This window comes from Melanotaenia boesemani, chromosome 8, assembly GCF_017639745.1.
Source record: "Melanotaenia boesemani isolate fMelBoe1 chromosome 8, fMelBoe1.pri, whole genome shotgun sequence".
Classification (NCBI taxonomy): Eukaryota; Metazoa; Chordata; class Actinopteri; order Atheriniformes; family Melanotaeniidae; genus Melanotaenia; species Melanotaenia boesemani.
This window is the reverse complement of record NC_055689.1, coordinates 10,623,198-10,648,310: the sequence shown is the minus strand read 5'-3', so window position 1 is coordinate 10,648,310 and position 25,113 is coordinate 10,623,198. Positions and strand designations below refer to the sequence as shown.

Genomic DNA, 25,113 nt, shown 5'->3' with positions numbered 1-25,113 from the left:
TTTTTTTACATGTATAGGTTCTCCAGAGGGCTAGGAGGATGTGCAGACAAGCACAGACCCTTATATAAGCCACCTAGTCCTTTGTTCTTGGTCTGTTCTTGGTCTGATGTGGCAGGTGAAGATGTGCAGGTCCTTTGCCAGAAGAATAAACCTTATAAAGGAGAAAGTTCATCTTGTGTTTCTTGTATTTGACTCATCATTTGAAGAAGCATCCACATAAACGGAATCATAACCACAGTTGCAAACCATTAGAGCCGTAAACAGTCTGGTGACACTGAAACTCCGAGACAGCATATTTCTTTGCTTTGGTGCTGTTATAGTAATGCAAGACATAGGAAAAAGTTAGGGAAATTAAAAACATTTCTTTCAACCACTATAACGGGAACGGTGATGTTTGTGAAGAAAGCAGACAACTCAAAGCTCTACAGAGGCTGTAGTATTATGTGTTTTACTGAGACATGGCTGCAGGAACATGTCCTGTTCTCTTGCTGAAAGACGGTTGTTGATTTGCTCCTACAAAGTTAGCATTAGCATTTAAACTATTAGCAATGATTTCTTTTTGTCGATATTATCTTTCAAGAGTCAAGGTCAAGACTACGATGGCTGGCTCTGTGCAACAGAGTGAAAAAAACAGAGTGTGTTTGGTGAAAGGCTTCTTGAAGTAGCTGCAATACTGAAAGAGACATGAAGTCATTCCTGAAAACAGCAAAAAACATAAAACCACATTATTTCCCCTCAGCAGATTAACAAGGCATTTATCTTTTTTTCCATTTTATACAACTATGGTGGATTGCAGGTTTTGTTATTTTTGGTTGTCGTTTCCCCGTCCTCTTTCCAAACATTAACTTGGTTCCTTTTGAATGAGTGCTGGAAAGGAACAGGGAGCCAAAAACTAGATAAAAAACAAAAAACGTGGTATGTAAAATCAGCTTGGAAAAGATCAAATGTTTGGTAATACAACAAATGTGAGAAACCATGGTGGCTTTCTTTTTTTTTCTACTAAAGGAATGCAGACAGAACAAATTACTAGCCAAGAATTAATGAGTCACTTATGAGAGACAGAGAGAGAAAAAAAGATCTCACCAAAGGACCTTTCGCTGTTAAGAGTCTACAACTTAGAGATTAAGTTGTAGATAACCTCAGGGCTCAGCAGCCAGGTTGGTCCAACTGCTTGTTTTTCTGAATTACATGTATCTATGTGAAGTTAGAGGGATTTCAGGAAGCAAGATTTCGGATTCAGATGAGACAGATTGTTATGAGGTGGACTGTACCTGAACAGCATTGTGAGGAAAGAAGATTCACACCTCTAATACTTGGTAGTGAATATTTTTCACAGCATAAACTGCAAACTTCATGGTAGAAAGCCCAAATCTGTTAATGTGAGTTGTCTTGACAACCAGCGGAAGCTAATTTATTAGCTTATTTATTACAGTAAAAACTTCCAATGTGACATCCCTGTATTAACAAGACTGTCCACAAATCCTTGGTTTGTTTGATTAAACTGGAACACTGCAATATCCCACTTTATCCTTAGTAAAATATTGCTTGAGGCTAAAGAAGGGGATTAAGACAAGCTCAGCACTTGTTCTGTATCGTTTTCTGCATCAGACTAATGTTTTTAGACAATTGAAGAAGCTCATTTTGTAAACTGACATCAGTTCACAGAAAGTGTGAATTGTGTAACAGAAGGAGCCAACGAGCTTTGAGGTCAGAAAAAAGATAAAATTGATTCTGGTGCTTTGTTATCTCAAAAATTTTCATTTGGGCTTTATGTTGTATTGTTGCAGAGTAAGTAAGCAGGATAAGTATACGGATTAGAGTTGCATAATATATAAAAAAAATGTATTGTTCTTTCAATATCAACAAGGGGAGCATCAATAAAACAGAATCAGGAGAAGAACAGGTGTTATTAATGAGGGCTGCATTCCAGCTAAAGTAAGTTCCAGTTGTATAACCTTTCACAACTAAGTATATCTATATCAACGCAACAATTAATTAATGCTGTTAATTTTTTTAATCGCTGGGCCAAGCTTTGAAATGTTGAAATCATAGAAACATGGCGTCCCTGCCTCCCTTCCCTGCTGCAGCGATGTGTCTGATGTAATCCGGAGAGAGCAGGTTTATTAAAATGAAGAGACGTTTTCTGTCTGGAACTTAAGAAAGAAGAAAAAGAACCGGCGTTTCTCTTTGTCAAAACTCATACAAATGGACAGAACATCGTGATTTTTGGACGGGAAACTGCTCCCAAAAGACAACGAGAAATGTTTTATTTATTATTATTATTATTAATAAATGGTTTTAATTTAGGCAAGACAGAAAAGGTAAGACATGCTTTCTGACTTTTACAAACGTAAAGCATAAATCAGGTCTTCTTCTGCCTCTGGTTCGGCGAATCTTGGTCGTAGCGAGATGAAACTTCCAGCTGTGAAACCTGTGAGATGTGAGCTTTCAGTAGAGGAGTCGTTTGTTCGCGTTCATGGGGAGACATCATCTGTGTTTACATATTTTTCGGACTTTGTGTAGCTGGTCTTTGAATTGTTTGTCTTAACTGTGTTTGGTGGTCATAGAAATTGCTTTGCTGAGCTGGTAGCTGAGATTCTGAGATAGCTGAGATACCACACATGTTTATAGTTGCACATCTGACGCTACACCCAGAAACGAGATGTTAACCCCTTAACTCCCTGTAGCGGTGGCTGCAGGTGCAGCGGCAGGTGCAGTCAAGCTAAGAATAAAAGTTTAGAGAATTTATAGGCCTGAAATTTAAACCACTGCCTAAATAAGTAAATAAATAAATGAAAAAATCTGATCTCAGCAAATAAATTAGACTAAGCGCTAAAACCTGCAGTGCAAATGTAGCCTGAATTATAACAATCACACTAAAACACTAAACATGAACCAAAGAAAACTGCTTTGGAAAGAAAAACATTTTTGACAAATGTTCTGATAAAACAGTTTTTTAACTCCATTTTCCATTAACTAAAAGTTTATTTAAAAAAACATTTCCACCATAAATTTTTACATATAACATCTGAGGGGACAGATTTCATCCTTAGATTAGCAAGAAAGATGCTGTTGGTGCCTCAAACACACAAGCTAAGCACACAGCTGATAAATGAGCTGTCATCAGCACAAAAAAAAGAGAAAAAAAAGACAAGGAAAAATTATACAGCTATTAATATTACTTAGCAGAAACAAGCGCTTATTCTCAGGAGATCAGTCAAAAATCCCAAAAATAAATAAATAAAGAGACAAAGATCTCTTTCTCGTTTGGAAAAGTCACAAAGTCAATTTTCTTTTCTGCATCTGCTCTGTCAGAAGATCAGCAGGTGACACTCTGAAAAAGCGATGGAACGTGATTCTGATGGAATGAGGGGTACAGAGGTGCCCTTGCAGTGATGGCACAGTGTCAGAAGCTCAAGTTCAAAGAGCCAACCAGCCAGCCGGCCCCTGGAGCAAGACTGCGAGCCCAGGGTGGGAGCTGTGTGCTACTCAGAGGGAATGCATGTAGAGTGCATGCACAAAAACAACAAATTTAGCTTCCTCTTGTTGTGTGTGTTGTCGTGCACATGCAGCAGAGGGGGCAGAGGGCGGGGGCTTAAATTAATCATAAGCTGTCAGGCTCTGGGTCTTGCACTTCAAACGAGATGGTGCAAATCAAAGTGTGTCTCTGGGTCGTGTGTGTGTGTGTGTGTGTGTGTGTGTGTGCATGCCGCTGCATTGCCTCTGAGGGAACAAGCAGAGGATCGGTGCCAGATTTTGTCACCCACGGTATTTTTGGCTTGGCCACAAGGGCATTCTGAAACGCATATGAAAACTCCATCACAAAATCACAGACGTTTTAATACAGACACTTGGTTTAAGCCAGCACGCTGATGCAGCACACACTTTTGTGCACGTTTAAGAATGCACAATAGCTTGCTAAGCTGGCTTCACACTACACTTGTCTTTCACACACACACACACACACACAGTCAACCGCCATCAGTCATGTGAACTTGGCTTCATAAGAAAACCCTGCCATCAATCTGTCAGCTTTCGTGCACGTGTGAGTGTGTATGTGTAAGTGACAAGGGGGAATTGAAAGTACAGATGCCCCAAGTTCTGCTTCATAGCTGGACTCTGGAGGGGTAGATCAAGAGAGAGAAAAATGAAGCGAAATGAGAGGACGGAAATGCAAAGCTCCAAAAAACACAGTGTTCCACATTTTCTCATTAATACTAAGTCCTAAAGAGATGCCAGACAAGCACTCTGAAACCCAGACCTGAAACTGGAATAAAAAAAAAGAAAGGGGGGGGGGGGGGGATAATGAAGCTGTATGGTATCTACTATAAAGGAAACTTGGAGAAAAGTGTGGAAGAAGAAATGTGCAATCATGTGAAAGAGAAAGTACGCCTTCCTCCTTAAGGTTTTAGGCATCAGAGTAAAAAAAAAAAAAAAGCAGAAACAGTGTGAAAACCACGCAAGTAGAAACCATCAGATGATGGTCAAATGCTGTTAACTGATCCATGTTAGTTTGACATCCTCTAAAAGCTGAAGTTTTAGCAGTTGGTTGGTTTTCAGCATTCAGCTGTGTTAACACAATGCCAAGGAGGAAAGACACCAGTAATGATCTTAGAGAAGCAATTGCTGCTGTCCAGCAATCTGGGAAGGATTGTAAAACCATTTCCAAAGTATCTGGAGTCACTCATTTTACAACAAGAAAATGTATGCACAAGTGGAAAATATTCAAGACAATCGTTCCAGGAGTAGACATCCCAACGAGTTCACCTCAAGCTCATACTGCCCGCAGTTCAGAAAAACTAAGAAAACCAAGAGCTCAGACTCCACTGGCTTCATTTAGCATGTTAAATGTTAAAGTTTGTAGGAGCACAATTAGATAGAATTATAAAAACAATAAGCATTATGGTTTGTTTGGAAGGGTTGCAGGAGAAAGCGTCTTTTCGCTAAAAAGAATGCAGAAGCATAGCGTAGTTGCAACTGAACATATAAGTTTTCTGAAATTATGTTCTTTAGACAGGTGAGACAGAAATATTTGGTCATAACACAGCAACAGGTCTGAAGAAAACCAAACAGCATATCAGCACAAAACACTGCATACAATCTGCCAAGCGTGGTGGTGGAGGGCTGATGAGTTTGGCTCATTTTTGCAGCTGCAAATACAGCTGAAAATTGGCAGCTGGATGGCTGAAAAACTAAAGAAACAAGGTGTTGCAATGACCCAAACAATGTCCAGACCTCAACCTCATCTAAATGCTGCTGTGGGACATTAGAGCACCGTGCATAATGCTGTAAATCTCAAAGACCTGAAGCAACGATGCACAGAAGTAAGCGACTGATATCAAGTTATTGCTGCTAAAGGTTGTTTTACAAGCTATTGAATCAGGGAAAACACTTCATTCTTCACTGACGTCTGCATTTTATTAACTTTTTTAAATAAAATTGTGTAATACGTCATATGTTGTTGTTAATCAGAGGATGAACTTGCCTAAATTTAAGACCTGCTAAGAAACAGATGATATTCTGGATTCCTAATGTGTAGAACTGAAAGGAGGGTGTACTGTGTCTCCTCTCGGACACTCTTGCCTTACTTACATTTATTGTAGAACCATGCAAGATTAAAGAGGACAAAGCCCAGAAGAAAAGAAATGGGAGGAGAAACTGAAAAATCTGAGTAAACGTGATAATGAGGAATGAGAAAAGAGACACAGTAAGTGTGAGTGAGGTCCAACAGATGAGGGCAGAGGCAAAGGAAGGAGAGAGCAGTGGATAGAGGAGGATCAAGACCATGAAAACAATAGAACAAGAGAGAGAAAAGGATGGAGGGATAGAAAAGAGGCAGCGATACTCTAAGTTGCCCTTCAGCCCTGACATACACACTCAGAGTTTTTCTCTCACAGGAGAAGAGAGAAGGTCAGCAGTCACACTTCACAGCCTCTCTGCCATAGGCTACCAACATGTTATGATAATCACAAGAAAGCTCGGTCCTAATTACAGCACACAGTCCTCGCCACGCACCATGAGATGGTACATCTAGATACTTACTGAGAAAATGACTCTATACTGACAATTTCAGCGAGTAAAAGATGAAAAAAGAAATCATGGATGATGCTGTGGTAATGTTGGCCATTACACAAGCATATTATGTGTTGGTGAGAGGCGAAATGAATGCCAGGATTCAGCCGCGAGCTCTGCTTTCCCTCTTTGTGCTCTGCTTTTCAACACAGCTTGACTCTGCGACAGAGCCGTCTACAAGGCCCAGTTTCATCATCATAAAGTATGTAATTCACCCAACATCTTTTTCTTTTGACTTTGCTTACAATCATAGATGATTTATGTATCATCAAAAACAAGCACTCCAGTAACTGATCAGTTCACTGAAGTAAAACCCACAAGAAATGTAGTTAAATCATGGATCTGAATCTGGATTAGTCTGGTTAAACTGTAGAGGGTTGATAAGGTTATAAACGGCAAAAATAAGTTATAAAAATATTCCATTCCATTCAGTGGGCTATTCTCCTACTTATCATCTGTTTTTCTATACCTGCTTATTTCAAGTAAGTGTCACAGGGGTGATTAAGTCGATCCCAGCTGCTCGGGGTAGGCAGGGTACGCCCTGGACAGGTCACCAGTCCATCACAGGGCTGGTTGCAAATCAATAAATCAACAATTGGAAATAACGATTTGATCACACCCCAAGGGACGGAGCTCAAGTATCGGCATCGGCAGTGATGCAGATAGTGCATCAGTGTGTTGTGATGAAGAAGGAGCAGAACTGAAGAGCGAAGCTCGATATGCCAGTCGGTTGATCTACCTTTGTGCCGTTACTTATGGTCACGGGCTGTGGCCAAAAGAAGAGAATACATGCAGCTGAAATAAGTTTCCTCCACGGGGTGTCTGGGCTCTCTCTTAAGAGATAAAGTGATAGACTCAGTCACCTGCGAGGATCTCAGAGTAGACCTCTGCTCCTCCACATCAAGAGGAGCCAGATGAGGTTGCCTCAGGCATCTGGTAAAGATGCCTTGTGGATGTCTTCCGGAGGTTTTAGGGCATGTCCCACCGGGGAGGCCCCAGGGAATACCCAGGACATGGTGGGGAGGGCTATGTATCATGCCCGGAAAGTGGCTGGGGAGAGGGAATTCTGGGTTCTTCTGCTAAGGGTACCGCTCAAAGCAACCCAACCCCAAAAAAGCAGTAGAAAATGGATGCATAGCTTAAATAAAAATATGGAATAAGTTCAATTAAAAGCAAAGTAAAGCTAATTAAATTAACCGAATTTCTTTGAATCTCTTATTAATAGCAAAACAAGAGGCAGGTACATTTGCGCAGCATGATTTGAACTTGAAGTTGGGTAGAGAGTAAGGGTCAGGTCGACTAATCCTTTATTCCTAGAAAGTTTCCCAACTGAAGAAAAGGAATTTGGCATGTGAAAGCCTTTTTTTTTTGCCCACAAGGATTGTGAAGAGATGATTTGTTGTTGCAACTGAAAGTTTTTGTTCCGAGTTTTCCAAAGCACAGAAAAATGAGGGCTGTATAACTTTAAAGAAATTAGCTATGTTCTCTGATCTAAAGACTTCCAGTGCAACAGTGTCTGCGATGAACCGGCTCCTTCATCTGTCTGATGATGCCTAAAAATCTGTAGCAGGATGGGAGTGTTAAGAACAACACAGATAAAAAAGTTAAAAGAAGCACAATGCAAGAACCTCATGCTAAATTTCTTGACACCATCAGAAATTAGCCTCTGGATACAAAGTCTTTGGAAACAGTGGACTTTGAACCTTTAAGTAAGGCATCTTTTTTAGCCATGTTAGAAGATAACCCCACAAATTTTTCATGTTGGTTGTTTTTTATTTGGGACAGCTGTTAAAACAACTGGGAGAGCTGGTATTGTTGCTTTCAGATGTGAATTCACAGTAGAGCATAGTAGCTAGGAGTTAGCCTTGCTCACTTTCCAGTTATGGAATAATTGTGCATTCCAGTTGTTCTCTGATGGAGGAATTCTGAGGAATTTTTGGCGGAAATGACGAAGTGGTCTTGTTTTCTCGAACGGCAAATTTTTAAGTTTCAGACAACCCAGATTTAAAGATGGCTGCGCCCAGTACCACTTGCAGTCCATTGTGGGCTTTATGTATAAAATATTTTGAGTCCGTTAAGTTTCTAATGTAAACAACAGCGAGTTATCAGTAATTACGTTATTACAGCGGGTTTTTCATGAAAAATGACGTCAATATGTTTGGTTTATTAATCATAATCACGTCATCTACACTCAAACGTTCGGAATTCCGAAACAAGCGGAGCGCAGCATAAATTTACAGACAGAGCTAACCTAAGCACACAAGGAGACTTTTACTTAGTGGAAAGTAAACCTTGATGATGATGATGATAATAATGGTGATCTCAGTATTTATAATGACATATTAAGGGTGGGTTATTTTTAGATATGTCAGCATCATTTTGCCAGGAAAACTTTTAAAAAGAATCTTGACTATAAAAATGATTAAACAAAATGAACAATCCACTTTCACAGTTCAGTAGAACAAAGTTAATCTTGTCATGTTTTCTTGATTTCTATTTTTAAAGCACTTAGAAAATTAATGCATGTAAGTCTGATGAGATCTCTGGGCAAAAAACCATGTGCCCCTTCTTCTCTTTTTATTATTATTTTTCTTTTTTTTTTACTTAATATCCCTGCTTAAAAAGCTGGTCAGTTACTTAGAATCATCCGTGTACCATATGTGGGGTACCACTTTAATGTTCTACGAACTTGGATTTACCACCTCTGAAATACTTCAGGGTCTTAAACATGAGTCAGTGCTGTTTAAACTGGAGCAGCTTCATAGAATAGTAATGAAATTCACTCCTTTAGAAGACGTGGCACCAAAAACAGAAAAATTGCAATATAAGGAGTTAATATAGAAATAAATGTAGAAATAAAACTCAGTTAAGGAAGATGAGAGTTATGAAGCAGACTGTAAGGCATAATGAAAGCAATATTAAGTTTCAAAGACAAATATTGATAAATTAGATAAACTACAAGCATGAGGTTGGTGTTACTGATGTTTAACAGCACAAAATAAAAATACAGTTTGTTTCAATGGCTGTAGACCCTCAAATTACAACAAGAAGCTCTCCCGCTTCAAACAGAACACTTTGTGGGGATGCTAACTTAAGCAATTTGGTTTTGTTTGTTTTTTTAACTAGTTTATTTTCTATTCAGACAAATTTCTGTTCACTTTGTAACATCTTTTAAACGCATGCTCTAACAATCATAAGAAAAGCAGTTTTACAGCTATATACAAATAAAGTTTTTTTTTTTATAAATAAAAAAAAAACAAACAAAAGGGTGAAATAAAAAAATAAAAGTTTACTTTAAACATGAAAAAAATATTTCACTGATTAGATCTAGTTGGGTCTATAAATAGTGGATCAGTTTCACGAATGAATGATTTATGTGCAAGAAGGGGGGCTTTAAAAATGATTAAAGACCATAAATCATAATTACACACAAACATCCACCACCTCACAGTTCTGCTGTAAACTATGCAGCCACCGAGCACAGAGGCAGGCCAGGTCCTTACATACAGCTGCAGTAACTCGACCTCAGTTCTACTTGTGCCTCATTCGTGGATCCTCCTCCTAACTGCAGATCTTAAGCAGGAATGAGCACCCAAGTGTGTCCATGACTGTCAAACAGTGGTGCTCTCGACCAGTAATAGGCCCATTATTGGTAAGAGCGCAGAAACCGCAGAGTCAACAGAGGATAAGACTGAGCAACCCATCAAGATAAATAAGTAGTGGAAGAGCCAAATCGGCAACTGGAGCATCACAACACATCAGAGATTTCCTCCTCTCTCTCCATCTTTCATTCCTTTCCCTCTAGTGAGATGCCCTCCCCTCTTCTCCCATCAAATTCACCCACTTTTCTCTCTCTCCCTCCTTCCATGCACCCCCCCCCCCCCCCCCCCCCCCCCCCGGCCTTTGAAGATGCTTTGTTTTTGGAGTTGCCTCTAATCTTCAAATAGGGTGATCTAATAATGGCTGCTAGAGTGTGTGTGCAAGCAAGACTTGACGGGCTGAGCTGTGTGTGTCTGTGTATATGCCTCCTGCACATGTCAAACTGCTCGTGTCTGCGTTTGAGTGTGCATGGGTGTGTTTGAGCGTGATAGAAACATGCATGTTGATGCAGCCCAACTCGTAGCCCTGGGTGCTGTTTGGATGTCATGCTGAGCCCTCCCAGTGTCTGGCTGAGATGGGTGTGGGGGAGACAGCTATGTGCCACGTGTGTGTGTGTGTGTGTGTGTGTGTCGCTGTGTGATGGCTGGTAAAGTCAACACACGCAGACAGTTGAAAATAAGCTATCTCCTGAAGGGAAATGGAGGCCAAAAGAAGGCGTAAAATGTAGAACAAAGATTGTAACGGTAAATAGAAACTTAATGTTTTAAAAACCAGTTCGTTCCACAAACTAACACACCAGAGAAATCAAGATGAAAGTGGGGAAATTACACATTTCAGAAAGGGAGATCTGCATGAAAAGGGAAGATAAAAGCAAAAGACAGCCTTGTCTAATCCTTCAGGCTTAGAAATTATTTTGAGAACAAGAAATTCTCTGTCGAAGATAGCCATCAAAACAATACTTTACTTCCTCCGCTTGTGACATTTTTAAGCCCAAGCAATATTTTCTGCACAGGCCAGACAGAATGAAAACAATCCTTTAACAAACCCAGCTTTTCACCCTTCATTCATCCCATCTAATACATTCATTAAGAGTGAAAAGGTTACCTTTAAGGAGAGGAAGACCTTGACAACTTACTAGAAAGACTGCAGATGCATCTATATCAACACCCCCCTCCCCCACCCATGCATAGAAACAATCTAGAGTTGTTGCAGGAGAAGCAGCCAAAGCCCATTTGGATAGTTAAAAAAAAAAAAAAAAATCTTGTAAGGCAAAGACCTAATTGAATTGCTTTTGATGGAAAGAGAATCTCAATACCCTTTTACAGGTTTCAGGGAAGAAGGAGGGAAGAGGGGAAGGGCATAAAGGGGAGTGAAAGTAAGAGGCAACTGGCATGGTGGTGGGTGGGGGGTGGGTAGTGGGGGGCATGTGTGTGAGGGTGATGACGAGGGAGGAGACTAATCGAGATGGACAGATAAGGAGGGAGGGAGAGCGAAAACAAAGAGGAGATGACAAAGAGAGGTGGTAACGATGGAGATAGATGGAGGAGAAATAATAGCAGAGGCTGAAAACCGAGAAGAGCACTGATTAACAGTTTTGATGTGCTTATCAGGCGCATCTTTCTCACCGTCTTGGGGGGGGGGTTGCTTACTCTTGTGCATAGCAACACCACGCAAGTAACTGATCAGTCACTAATGTGGCGGACTAATTGGCAATTTCTCTCCAACAGCGGTGGCCTTGGCTCGCACAAACTCCTTCAACACATCGCAGGCTGCACACGCACACACACACACACACACACACACACACACAAGGTTTATTCTCCAGCTAACAAACACTGCATGACCTGTATGTACACAATGCCAGAGCTTACACATCCACACATACCAGTGTTGCCTGTGGCATTAAGGCCAACCTGCCACATCTAATAAAGTCTGAGGATGGACTCAGTAGGCCATGGCATGGTGTCCACTTCGCTCTGCTTAGACAGCATCTGTCCTAAGCCTGATTTACAACACGTCTGTTGTACACCTCACAAAGCATAGTCTGTGACTTCTAACCACTCTCCTGTATGATTCCCTGGAGGCGTAACAAATCGTTCTACATTTAATGTCTTAAATATGGGGTTGTTTGCACTTTAGCTATTAATATTGCATTCAGGTGACATGAGGGTGACAGCAGGGTAACTGGGAGGAGAAAGGGGGGAGGGGGGTCTGTAGAGACAAAGCATCGGCTGCTCTCACCAGGATTCTGTCCTCAGATTTGCCGCTTCTGGTTTCTTGCTTGATGGCACGTACAAACTTAATGGCCTGTTTATCCAGCACCTTCCTGATGCTCTCTGAGAAGGAAAAACAAGGAAAAAAATAAAGGGAGAGTTAATTACAAAGTGTAAACACATCACACAAGGGCTCTGCCTTGAGATGTGAACAGAAAACACAGCAAAAAGCTTTCAATGGGGAAAACCATTTTCAAATACACATCCTGGTGATAAATGAGAGTAAAAACCTGAATAAATGAGAACATGAAGGATTCATCTGTGTTCTCCCCAGATTCTAATATCTAGAAACAACAAAATATTATCATTCACTGCCTAATCCGCCCTTATTGGATGATTTCTCTTAATGTGCGCAGGAGGATGATAGAACTTCACATCGTCTCTTACCTATATTTAGAGACTATAATTAATGGATATGTACTTCCAACAGAAACAGAAACAATTCAATGTCCAGAGTGAATTGTACAGTATATTTATATAAAGCAACACTGCACACATGAGACTCCTGTAATACTCACGATTATGTCAGACCTGCAGATTCTTAGAGGTGAAATACAAAAAATAAATAAATAAATAAATAAACTCACTGCCTGGCAGCATATATTTGGGTCTCTAAAATAATCAACTAAAAAAAAAAAACACTAAAAACAGAAAAAAAATAACTGGTAAATAATTGGTTTGGAGCTCCCTTCACCTAAAAATATCTCATTCAGTGAGCTTTTATTAGGTTATTCCTGTTTCACAATCCACTCAGAGTCGAAGCATCCAGCTCCCCACACATCAACTTCAAGTTTAAATCCTGCTGCATGTTCAACACCTGGGGGAGAAAGCTGAAACTCTTTTCCTCTCATTTTTGTTTTGTGTCCATGAGCTGTTAAAAAGTTCACGTAAGGAAGAAACAAAATGTGCTCCGTCTTTATTTTGCCTAAAGTTTTATATTTCCAATAGAAAATCTTAATGGGCTTTATTTCCCTTATTCGAAATTAAAATTTCTGATTTCCACTTTATTACTGAAGACATCACTTTTCTTCCATTTTTCCCCCACCATTCTATTTTTGGATAAGCATAAAAGGATGATTACACTGTTTTTTTTTTTTGTTTTTTTTTATGTTCATTGACCAGATTAGACCATGTCCTATAAAAAAAGATTCTTCACACTTTTACCGATTTATTTTACACAGCATGCAGATTAATCAACACAGTTTGATTGTGAAACCTTTATTCTACGTGTAAAAATGCAAATTATGCTCATTTTCTTGAATTTTTTTTTTTATTTTTTTGCATTCAGACCCCATCTAGACTGTGTCCTGCTAAAAAACTACAATACTTAGACTCTTCAGAGCTGAACTATTATTCTACACAGCATGTGGATTCAATAAAAGAAAACATTCTCTGATCCGTGAAACCTTTGGTGGAAATGCAAATAAAGACAACAATAGTTTCTTTGCAGGACCTGGTCCAACATGGAAAAAAAGAAAAATGCCTATATTAACAAATCAGAGACAGTGTGTTGGTTTATCTAGACACTGTGTTGAATATTTCAATCCAGATTTAAAGTGTCCAGGTTATATATATATATATATATATATATATATATATATATATATATATATATATATATATATATATATATATATATATATATATATATACATATATAAAATCTAACGGGGTTAACGGTCCCCCCAAAAAGCCATTTATGCATATCACTAAACAGAACAGCAACAGTTTTTAGCATTAGTTGTTAAAAACAAACAAAACACTGAGTTAAGGCCATTGAAGCTCGGGGTTAATGGAGTCGATATGAGACGGAGGAATTATGACCCATTTTTGACGGCTGATTTAACCTGTCGGCCATCTTTATGTGACAGCTGCCTTCCTCTCTGCAATGTGATGTTTAACATGAGCCAGTAAGCACATGAATTATGATGACTTTGAGCCTATTAAAATGGACGAGTTCTAACTGCCAGTAAAGTGTTCTTTCAGTCAGGTCTGAGCTCAGTTTGCTGTGTGTGCTAACGTGAGCTCTCAGGATGTTACCATGCATTCTCTTATAAAATAAAAGGAGTTTCAAGGATTATTACATTTAATTTGCACCCAAATGTACATTTACATGGCAACTCAAAACTCTATACAAATACAGCAGCAGAAGTTGAGACGCTATCTCAGCATCCTAAAACCAACTACATAAAAAGACCTGTGAATTAATAGCTTTAAAGAGAAGTTCGTACTGAATCTGAACATATATATTCAAAACATCAGTCAACTTGCTAAAAATGTGAATAAATTCTCTTTTAAATGATTCCAAAAGAGATCTACTGTAGGTCTACTAAATCACTTTGGTCAAGAGCTTCAAGGTTTTCTTTCATAGATCACATTTGTGCTATTAAAATATTTACCTGGCAAGAAAGAGGCTGACAATGATCTGTAACACTGTTAAAAGTAGAGATGAAACACTTGAAATCAATTTGCTGAAGAGTTAAGTGATGTAAAGTGTGGGCATATGCTGGTTTTTCTCAGCTTTATGTGATGTTAAAATGAACATGTTTGGGGGAGTTTAGTTAACCAGAAGAGCTGCTGTAGCTTAGGAGGTCAGGTCATCCCTTGTTGGAAGACAGTTGATTTGATCTCCAATTTCTTCAGGGTACAAATGAAAGTATTCCTGGTGTACGACAGCATTTACTGAACCCAACACTACCTCCCACTGTGCCCCTTGTAAGTCGCTTTTCCATAATAGTGACTGTTAATAGTAGCGTGAGCTCAACATCAGGGAATTAAGACTTGGATTTAGGACACCAGCAGGTGACACTTTTTGGAAACAATCCTATGAAGACAAACCAGGGAATCTGCCACCGTGGAGCTCTCTTGGAACTATTCCATAAAAAGGTCTTACTTGAATGTGGATGTCAATTGGTAAATATGTGCATATTCTAGTAAATGTGCCATGTCCTCCATGGTTTGTCTTTGATTTTAAGCTAAGGGAGAGACAGGTGGATTATTGCTTTAAGGATAAAAAACAGTCACAAGCAGACAAGTACTGTCATAACTGGACTATTTTTGGCTTCTTAAAAAAAAAAAAAAAAAAAAAAAAGCACCCAGGTTTATCTCGGTGGAACCAAACACACGTTCCAGAGCTGCAACCTTCGGGGACAGCTCTCCACCATGCTGGGCGACCCTGCTAAAACTCATTGAACCGAACGAGAGGCCTCCTCCTTTTACATCCTCTCCACAGCAACTATCACACAACTCGCCATTCACAAACACAATGTCAACCTATATGCCTCAGCCTGCAAACAGGTTCATATGCCTGCAAGCTGTGTGATATTTGCAGCACACGTTTCAAACAGGCTCACCACGCTAAATATGCCTCATGGAGCCCAGCAGATGGAGAAGCACCCAGTCATGCTGTGTCACGACACTATTGTGTCACAGCTCTCTCACTGTTATTGCACTCTCCCCATCCAGCAACATCCATGAAGTTGGCTGTCGCACTTGACTGAGCAGCAGCAGATGCGAGAGAATGAGAGGAGGATGGAGTGGGTGAGTGGGTGGGAAGGCTGGTGGATTGAAAGCAGGATCAGCTGAAGGCAAACACGGAGTTTTTGACGTTAAGCTGGGTAAGACCCAATCACTTAAACCTTTTAACTTACTATGAAGCACCCCAAGGCCTGCTGATGTGACCTCAGCATCTGCTCACAAAAGTAAAAGGCAAAAAGAAGGGCAGAAGGAGGAGAAAGGGAAGAAGACATACACTCAATGACTTTATGACACTTTAATATAAGCCCCCCCCCTCCAGCATCCTGTTCTCGACTGGCAGGTGTGTTAATGAGCCTAACGCCGCCTGGTGCTTATCAGCAGACCAGACAGAAGGGGCTTGACAAGGTTGAGCTGGTAAACAGCGGGACTTAACTCGCCGCATCAGGATAATTAACAGTGAGAGACGCAGCTTCTTTGACATCTTCTGGTCCAAACACGATGATGCGCGTTTGTGTACCGAGCCTGTGTGCAGCTGAACCCCATGCTGCCTTCTGCACGCAAAGCGCCCCCGGTCACGTCAAAACTCCCACGCACACACGCGCAGGAAGAAAAGGGGATAAATAACTCCTAATGAATGCACACATGCACGCACCGCTCAAACTGTTAAAAATAACTCAACAGGACCCATGTGTCTAGTAGTTTGGACTCCGATGGCAAAAATCAATTCCAAAGTGTAGCCTACGTTCTGGCACCGAGATCGATTGGATTACAAATCCTCACGAGCTTCAGGATTGTTTTCATTTTCAAAGGTTTTGTCTTGGGAGGCATTCCCACTGAGCAGCTGTTTAAAGAACAGCTGAGTGGAGAAAAATCAAAACATACGCATCCTAGAGTCCCACCACTCATTCCCCCGACTTAGAAGGAATTAGCATGAGGTGAAAACACACTCTCCCTCCCGAAAAAGTCATGTTGAACTCACCTGTGATTTCCCTGCTGACGTTGACGAAACCCGCTGATGTGGTCTCCTTTGAGGCCATGGTCCGTTCCTCCCGCCCTTCCGGCCGCTTCTTCTTCCTCTGCTCTCTTTTAAACGTCCCCCTCAGACCGGCGCTCTCTGCTTGCTGCTTTCCAGCGCCTTTTCTCTCCCATTAACGCCCCGCGCCGGCAGGTGTACGCTCCGGACGTAGCAACAGTCCGTACAGTGAGGCGAGAAGCGACGCCGCGGTGCGCACTGGATAAATCCAACGAGCGCCTCCGACTTGAGCACTCAGGCAAAGAGGAGAAAGAGGGAAAGGGAGGGAGTGAGAGAGGAAGAGAGACGGAGAGAGAGAGAGACTGGTGAGAGGGGTGGAGGGGTTGCTGGACGGGTGGATAAGTTTGAGTTTGTGTTTATCTTGTTTAAATGGGTCCTGGTCAATTGATGACAGAATTACCCACTTATAAAATAACGAGTCATGGGTGGATATTTCGCTCTCTGTTACCAACGGGAAAAATTGTCTAGAGCTCTCTTTTTTGTTTGTTTGTTTGTTTTTTTTTAGCTCTATACAACTCTATATGTGATCCCATCCAGTGGCGAATCTGGGAAATTATGGGGTGGCCAGACAGAAGTTAGTGTGGGGTGGCTAATCAAAAGATATCACTAACATAGACATGTCTAGCGGGATCATGGTTAACTTTGGTTAGAATTAGTGTGTGTGTAATTTATGGATTCTTGGATGTCTGAAAGCCTTTAAATAAATCCTTTTCAATGACAAAAAAAGGCCCTGCTTACAGAATTTAAAAAATACTAGCCAAGGTGTCGTGTGGAGGAGGGATCCAAATGCATGACGTAGGTCAGGGAGGCAGGTGGACAAGAGAATATGTGATTTATTGCCCCAGAACTAAAGACACTGGCTCTACTCTATTTACCGCTCAGGCAATCAAATGACTAACTGGAGGGGTGGAGTTTTCTCTCCATTTAAAACGAGTGATCAGCTGGACATCAGCAGGATAACCCACTCAAATCTGACAGCACGTTGGGCTAGATCTCCCCTTTTAACCACAGTGGGGAACAAACAAATCAGAGTGAGTTCACAGACAAACTTAGAAAATGTTCCGACTTCAAAAATAATGTTGATGTATGGCCTTTATTTAGTTTAAGAAGATAACCTTATTTTAAAGATTCCTCAAACAACTTCTGCCTATATTATGATTCTGTTCAGCTGCTGTAAGCAGCAAAGTTCTGTCCCAGTCAAACTCCTTTATACTGCATTGGCCTTATTTGTTAAGGGACCTCCAATGGATACTGTTGTATTTTGCAGACAACAGTCTGAAACAAATGCATGCAAAATCATGACTTTATTAATTTTTTTTATTATTTTATTATGAACTTTGCTCTGAAATATCCAGGCTTCGGAGCCGATTATTGGGACGAATTCATTCTTAACACATCTCAGACCAAATGATAATTTTATAGGAAAATCTTATAAAACTATAATTGGGAATTTACCATCCTTGGTTAGGAAGGGGCAAAGTCAGGACAAAAACAGCCAGATAATCTTTATGTGTGTAGCTAACTTTAAGCGGCAAACTCCTCCCCTGCTCATCATCACCAGACCTTATACCAGGGCTACTCAATTCGGTCCTACAAGGGCCGCAATCTAGCAGGTTTTCCATGTATTCCTGCACCAACACACCTGAGTCAAATTAGGTGGCTCTAACAGCCAGTCAGGTTCTACACAATAACTCATTAATTTGACTCAGGTGTGTTGGTACAGGAATACATGGAAAACCTGCTGAATTGCGGCCCTCGTAGGACCGAATTGAGTAGCCCTGCCTTATACCATATAACCGATAGGCACAATGGTAACATACATCCCAAGAAACAGGCTGACAGAAAAACTAAGAAAAGGAGCATAGCTGGGACATGGAAGACAAAACAACAACCAGACCATGACAACAATGTGGCAGAGAACAAAAGAAACCAAGGGGTACACATATACTGAGGAAAACCAACTAAACAAACTAAAAATCTGGCATTTATGCTCAAGTTGATATTGTTTGATGAATTCGTGATCTTGTATTTAAACAAAATGACTTACAAAAAAATATAAAAAACTAAAAAAAAAAATAATAATTATGTGCACTGCCTCTAGCACTACATGACAGCACCTGGGTCCAACTGGACTCACAGCAGTCTGACTATCACTTAATTATGATGTCCCGTTTGTTTGAATTCTTGCTCGTGTTGTTCTTGCTCTCAAATGTAAGTCGCTGTGGATAAAAGTGTCTGCTTAATGACTGTAGAAACAAGGAGCAGGTGGAGCAAACAGCAAATTACGACCAGGTGTGTACTGAACAGGAAGCAAAGATTTCAGAACATTCAAAGGGTTGAACTCTACAAAATAAGACAGGAAACAAAAACACAAGACTCAAAAACAACCCAGAACAGAAACAAAGGAACAGACGAGGACAGAAATAAAACAACTGAAGCAAAAACCCACAAACCATGAAAATTTTATACTATTACAAAATTTGAAAAAGAACTAATTTGTATTAAAAACAAAAAGTATTTTATTTCATGGAAATAAAAAGGTTTTAAAGATAATCTATACACAGTTAAAGACCAATAATCATTTAACACAAGTGCAGCTGTTCTTATAGTTGTTGGAATCTACTGGCTAAATGTGGCTCTGGTTTTAATGGCTGGTCACCCACCAAACCCTCAAACCTCACTACCCCAGCCTCATGTCCCATATTTCACACACTGGTCAGTGACATAATGGTGTCCCTGTTAAATAAACCCATCTGTAACATTTGTTGTCACCTTCTGTCATTAATTCAGAAAACATACATGTATATTTGATGACAATATTCAACTCAGCTTTACTAATATAGCACCTTTTCAAACACACAAAAACACCTTTTCTCTTATCCCATCTTTTCTAGTCATCTGAAGCTTCAGGTTTTATTTCAAACTGATCCTTTAACTTCTCAAAGTGTCTGAAGAGTGAGTCACAGCACTCAGGCTGCTATCTTTATTCAAGGTGACAAGGCTCTGTATTTCACAGCACTGATAAAAGATCAACAAAGACACCATTAGAAATAACATTTAAATAAGAACTTCACTCCTTTCTTTCTACTGACTTTATGTCTCTGGGGACATGTCACTTATTTTGTATTTACTGCAGATGCTCTGAAAAAAGAGCTGATGTCTCTTGCTCTTTATTTTGACCTAAGTGCCAAACAAATACACACAAGTTCACACATGCACACCCAAAAACAAATTACACTGAATTACAGAAGAAGTCACATTTCTGAACGGAGCCAATAAATTCTGTTCGGTTTTCCTGATTCAGCGATCTGTTTTAGGGTCAATATGTAAAACTCCAGAACAATACGAAAACCAACCAGGAACTAATACTTCAAATTTGTAATGATTGTATCTCATTAAGTGTTTATTTCCAAATGTATAACCTAAAGAAAATACGAAAATGACAGAAAGCTAATATCCAGTATGAAAAAACATACTTACAACCTCATTATTGACATTTCATTATAAACTACAAAAGACAAAGTTCTGGGTTGGATTAAGCAAAGTTGCTACATCTGAGATGAAAGTATGATCTTTATAACAAATTAAATAGCTTGAAAATTGGTTAAAAATGGATAGCTGTGATAACTGTTGTGTGTATTGTGAAAAATCTGTAGGGACACATGCAGACAGGCTGCTTCAGCCACTGCAGTCTGATGCACAAGAATAAACTGCAAATTAATGGTGCAGAAATAACAGCTCGTAACAACTGTAAACATGTTCCACTTGAATTAATAAAAAATGTTTGACACGTCTTTTGTTTTAGCCTCATCAAAGTAATTACAGCTGGAAATCACAAGCATTGAACAGGAAAGGAGAGCTGTTACATAGGTGCAAGCAGGAGGACTTTGGGGGGGAATGGGGTGGGGAAAGTCGCTATAAGGAACCCCCTCCATGCCACGATTTATGCCTACGTTGCCACAGGACCCTTGAACTTGGCAGTTTTGAATGACACTTTGATATTTTTATCAAGCTGATTTATCACTTGGTGATGAATGATGGTAAAATAAAAACCTTTGTAATTGAAAAAAATGCACACTTTCCAAAAGTACAAGTTGATGTCAATAATTAATTTTTTTTTTAATGGTTTTAATCCTTAAGGAAAGAGAATGATTATCTATCAGCCTTGAAGACACTGAGCTAATTGTTAAGGTCTTGGCCAATTCAACTGATTGATTTATTACTCAACAAGGGCCTATAATGAATCTATGCTTCCACAAAGGAGTATCAGCATGACAGTGATGAATCAATAAATAATCAAATACCAGAGGACATCTCCTTGAGAAACTTTATCCCTGGATTAACCCTAGAGAGAGATGTACTCCTTTCAGCATTATCAATGGCAACCACAACTTGGAAGTGACGATGTCTAAACTTGACACTGGGTTTGTTTTTGCATTTTGAAATTTAATGTCTTATAACTGCTGTATGTAATAGATGTTTTAAATCATTATTTAAGCTGCTATATCAGTCGATCCCACCACCAGCCATTTTTGAGTGTTGCAGTCAAGGGAATTTGTGGCTCCTTAGTGTAATGTACCTTCATCACACAACATAGTAAAGAGCAGCAAATTACTTACTGTAATGTAACAGGAGAAAACTTCCATTTTAAAAATATCTTAAGTTGCTTCATTTAAGTTGCAGAGCACATTCTGTGAATTTCATTTAAATTGGATAATGTTTACCTAATACAGAGAACTTTGTTACCTCTAGCAGGCAGAGTTATGGGGGAACTAAAGGGAAATCGGTTCCCCTCATAAAAAGGTGAGCTCCCCTGAAAACACTTACCTTAGAGACCAAAGGAGAGCTTCATTTGCACCGAAGTCCTAGTGCACGCTCAGATATAAGGCTTGCCCCAGAATCCCCTGTTAGGTAAGTTAATGTTTGCCTCAAGATGTCTTCAGTTTTGGGTGCTTGAAAGTACATTTTAAGTATGAATTACAACAATTTCCTCCTTTATAGCACATCACAAAAAATGTCAAGCTGCAACAAACATAGCCTAGCATTTAACTAAAAGCTAAAATTTATCCAGTTAAGAATTTCTATAAAATATGTTGATCTGCTCTTAACTGTTGAAGTTCATTCAAAATAATGTGCATGTTATTTATCCCTTTTCACATGCCACTTGTATGCATTTCCAATAAAAAAATAAATTGCTTGTGGGCAATCAGGTGAAGTCTTGTCATAAAGGACATTGCTACTGCGATACAATTTGACTAACTCACCACGTCAATGCTATCACATCATTGCGATATACAGGGTGTATTTCAAAAGCATTCTGAGAAATTTAATCTTAAATCATTTAAATAATGCCTCTGTTAGGTAAATATTCAGGGAATTGCATCATTTTCTCCCCTCCACTGTACATAACATGAAAACTAGAAAAACTAAGAACAAACAACATACTGTAACTTGGCATGCGATAACTTTGCCGCTTTTTGTGACAACAGGCTGTTCTAAATACAACTAACTACTGGTCAAAAGGGAAAAATTAACTAATTTCTGACACACCGAATTATAGCAGCTTAAGCAGCAGCTAGCTTCAGCTAGTTAGCTTACAGTTAGCTCTGCAGGATGTGGCTTACAGACATATTTATACATTGTGTGTATGTGCCTGTACAGACACACACACACATAATGTAGAAACGTGAAGTATCAATACCTAAAATCACAAAATTTTTACCTTTTTAAGAACAATTTCCTTTTTGATAACAATGCTTAGCATTTAGTAGTTTCCTGGTGTGTTAACAGATTACTTTAATGGCAGTTAATTAGCCCATAAACTAACCAAGGCACCTGTGATAAACTGAACAGGGAAATGGCCAGCATTGCTGACAAAATACTGAATTTAAAAGGCTTAAAAAATAAAGAGGAATATATGAACCCTGCCACTGCCCTGCTAATTGTTGGAATAAGCTGAAGCTTCCCCCTGAATTGGACCCTGACCCTGATTGAGCGATAGATGGAACTTATTGTCTGTCCCAAGCAGTGACAGGAATATATGATAATATGATTATAAGAAAAATTAAATGTGTAGCACCTTTAAACATAAGGCTCATTATTTAAATGTTTTAAAAATAAGTTAATGAAATAATAATAATTATAATAATAATAATAATAATAACAATAATAATAAATCACCACAAATCTTCCACTATCACGTGGGAAACATTTCTTTTCTGAGGCAAACTACAATACATTAAATAACATTCTAAAGGCATCCAAGATAAGGTAAATAACTTTGATCTAAAATTAATTAAATTATAATAAACAAATGTTTTAAACAAAAAGGGATTCATTATAAAGAAAAACAAACATTTAAATTCACAAAGACAATTCATCTACTTTTAAAATAATCTGTATAAGACTCCAGGGACACGAAGCAGAATAAATAAAAGTAATTTTACATTATTATGGAAAATGAAGCTTCTTTTAGTCTAATCCCCAAACTTCCAGACCTTTTAATGTTCATCTGGGTATAATAATATATTAAAAATAATGACCTGGTCTTGATGATACTAAAATATTCTGTCATGTCAGAGTTTTCTTTCCTTTTTTGTTTGTTTTCTAGACAGAAAATATTTATTTGAAGAATGCATTAGTTTTCCTCAGAGTAATGGATTTATTATGTCAGAGCGGAAAGCTGCTTTGTTGCTTCTGATAAATGTGTTTTCATAGTAATGTTCCTGTACTGATGTGAGGACATTGTGGGAATAGAGCCATACATCAAACAGTTTCATTCAGTAGCTTTTTCTCAGACTTGTGAGATCACCACTCACGGCTGTGAAAGGATTCAGGACGGAGAACTGGGGGGTCAGGTTGAAGCTCAGGCTGAAAGTAACAGTGATATATGATTCAACCACTCATCTGAATGACTGCTACTTGTCAATGTCATTGCTCATGCAACACAGTTAAGATGTATTTCTTAGATGCCGTCAAAATTAGACCTGGATTTTAACTACTTTATTCCCATTTATCACTTTTTAATATGACAAATCTGTTCACAGAGACATGATGAATGGGTGCAGCTGCCTCTAGATTTCCAAATATTTACCCCATGGGGCCCTGTAGCCAAATGACAAAGGTCTACAGTCTGCTCTATCCATGCATGCTTCTTTGTAGATTTTGTCCTGTGTATGAGAGACCTTTGTGTTTGCATCTCACTGATACTTCACTCTGATGAAAGAATAGCCAGTGGGGGGCATTATGGGAGAGAGTGAGGGGGGTGGGGCAATAGAAAGAGAAAAGCTGAGCATGTGAGGCTTGAATAAGAGGTTTATATTCTGGGAGACTGTAACTGTCTCCAGGTTTCATTGGGTTAATACTTCAGCTCTGTTCAAAGGTGCACTTGAAAAGATGAGCTATTATTTATTCATCAATGCAGTATCTCATAGATACGTAGGAGTTGAGATGCTCACTATGCTCTCAATTACTTGTCTGTCTACTGTATGGGTACGATCCTACTTATAATAAAACAGAGCTGGAATAAAAGAAGGCCTTGCCACTCGGGCAGTGAAGCAAACAATACTCTTTCCAGTAAAATATTTGTTTCTACTCCTACAGAGTCTGGTTTTCATTTGGCAGACAAAGATTACACTTGACAGACAGATCAGGTATCCCGTTTACACATAATCAGTAAAAGAAGGAGAAGAAAGGCAGGTGTAAGGGCGTTTGAGGAGGACAATCATCTGCCTCATAAGCACAATTTCTAAAATGTATCACCAGTTCTGCTATCTTTATGCATTCTTTGATGGAGTCAGAGCACACCCACTTGAGTAGATCATCGCCCCTGTAAAAGAAAAACAAAAAAACAATATAACGCCAACTGGGAAATGGCACAGAAACTGCATTTAGTCTGTTACAACCAGTGGAAATAAACTCTGGCACCATTCATCTCTCTGTTCTTCCTGATGTCGGTAGTAATTCAAGATGATGCTTGAAAGCAGGCTTTCGATCCATTTCCAGTGTTCACCTCAGGCGGGGCTGTCCTCAGAGTGAAGGATGTGCTACAGTAACGCTGGCTCTCAGGCTGTGCAGTGAGAGCTTTAGAACTGTATAACACTGCCCTCATCTGGATGAACACAGTAAACATTCGACCCCTGGATTTAAACAGTAAAAGACATGTTTATTCATGACATGATAAGGTTTGGAAGCAGTCTAAATCACAGGCTTTAAATAGGATTGGATTCCCAAAATAGGCTCCAATTATGGCTCTGTCTAATTAAAAGTTTTACTGACATGTAATGGAAGCTTAAATCTTAAATCTGTACTCAAATGTTCAAAGAAGTTGTTTTTGGTTTCTTCACTGACCAATTTGACTGTTTTGTAGAAAAGATAAATCATTATAAAAGGTGATAACAGTAGCACTAATAAAAACGAACAAAAAAACACTGCTCTGTAATAATCTACAAGCAGTAGATGGCAACAGGTGAGGGTGTCAAGATTGGGTATAAAAGGAACATCTGCCAATGGATTAATCGTTTCTTTTTAATTGGATTAATTAAAACTTTTCCATAACTCCAAACCTTCTTCGATAGAAGCAGCTAGTAGAGGGGTAGGACTTTTCAGATTGTCTGTAATTCTTGAAAGGCAATCAGAGTTCATCAGCTATACACTGAA

At 39.3% G+C, this 25,113-nt stretch overlaps 1 protein-coding gene across 5 annotated transcripts in view; it reads right to left on the bottom strand.

Moving 5' to 3' along the window:
* The window catches only part of carmil3 (capping protein regulator and myosin 1 linker 3), a 130,329-nt gene that overhangs the window by 78,922 nt on the left and 26,294 nt on the right, over nt 1-25,113 (bottom strand). For 4 of the 5 annotated variants that reach the window (XM_041992021.1, XM_041992023.1, XM_041992022.1 and 1 more), the window contains exons 1-2: nt 16,402-16,680; nt 11,914-12,008 (exon numbers count right to left, since the gene is read on the bottom strand). In XM_041992021.1, coding sequence (XP_041847955.1) covers nt 11,914-12,008; nt 16,402-16,459 — 153 coding nt within the window. In that variant the 5' untranslated portion in view covers nt 16,460-16,680. Of the gene's footprint in view, nt 1-11,913; nt 12,009-16,401; nt 16,681-25,113 lie in introns of those variants that run through there. The other variant, XM_041992025.1, reaches the window with a different exon arrangement.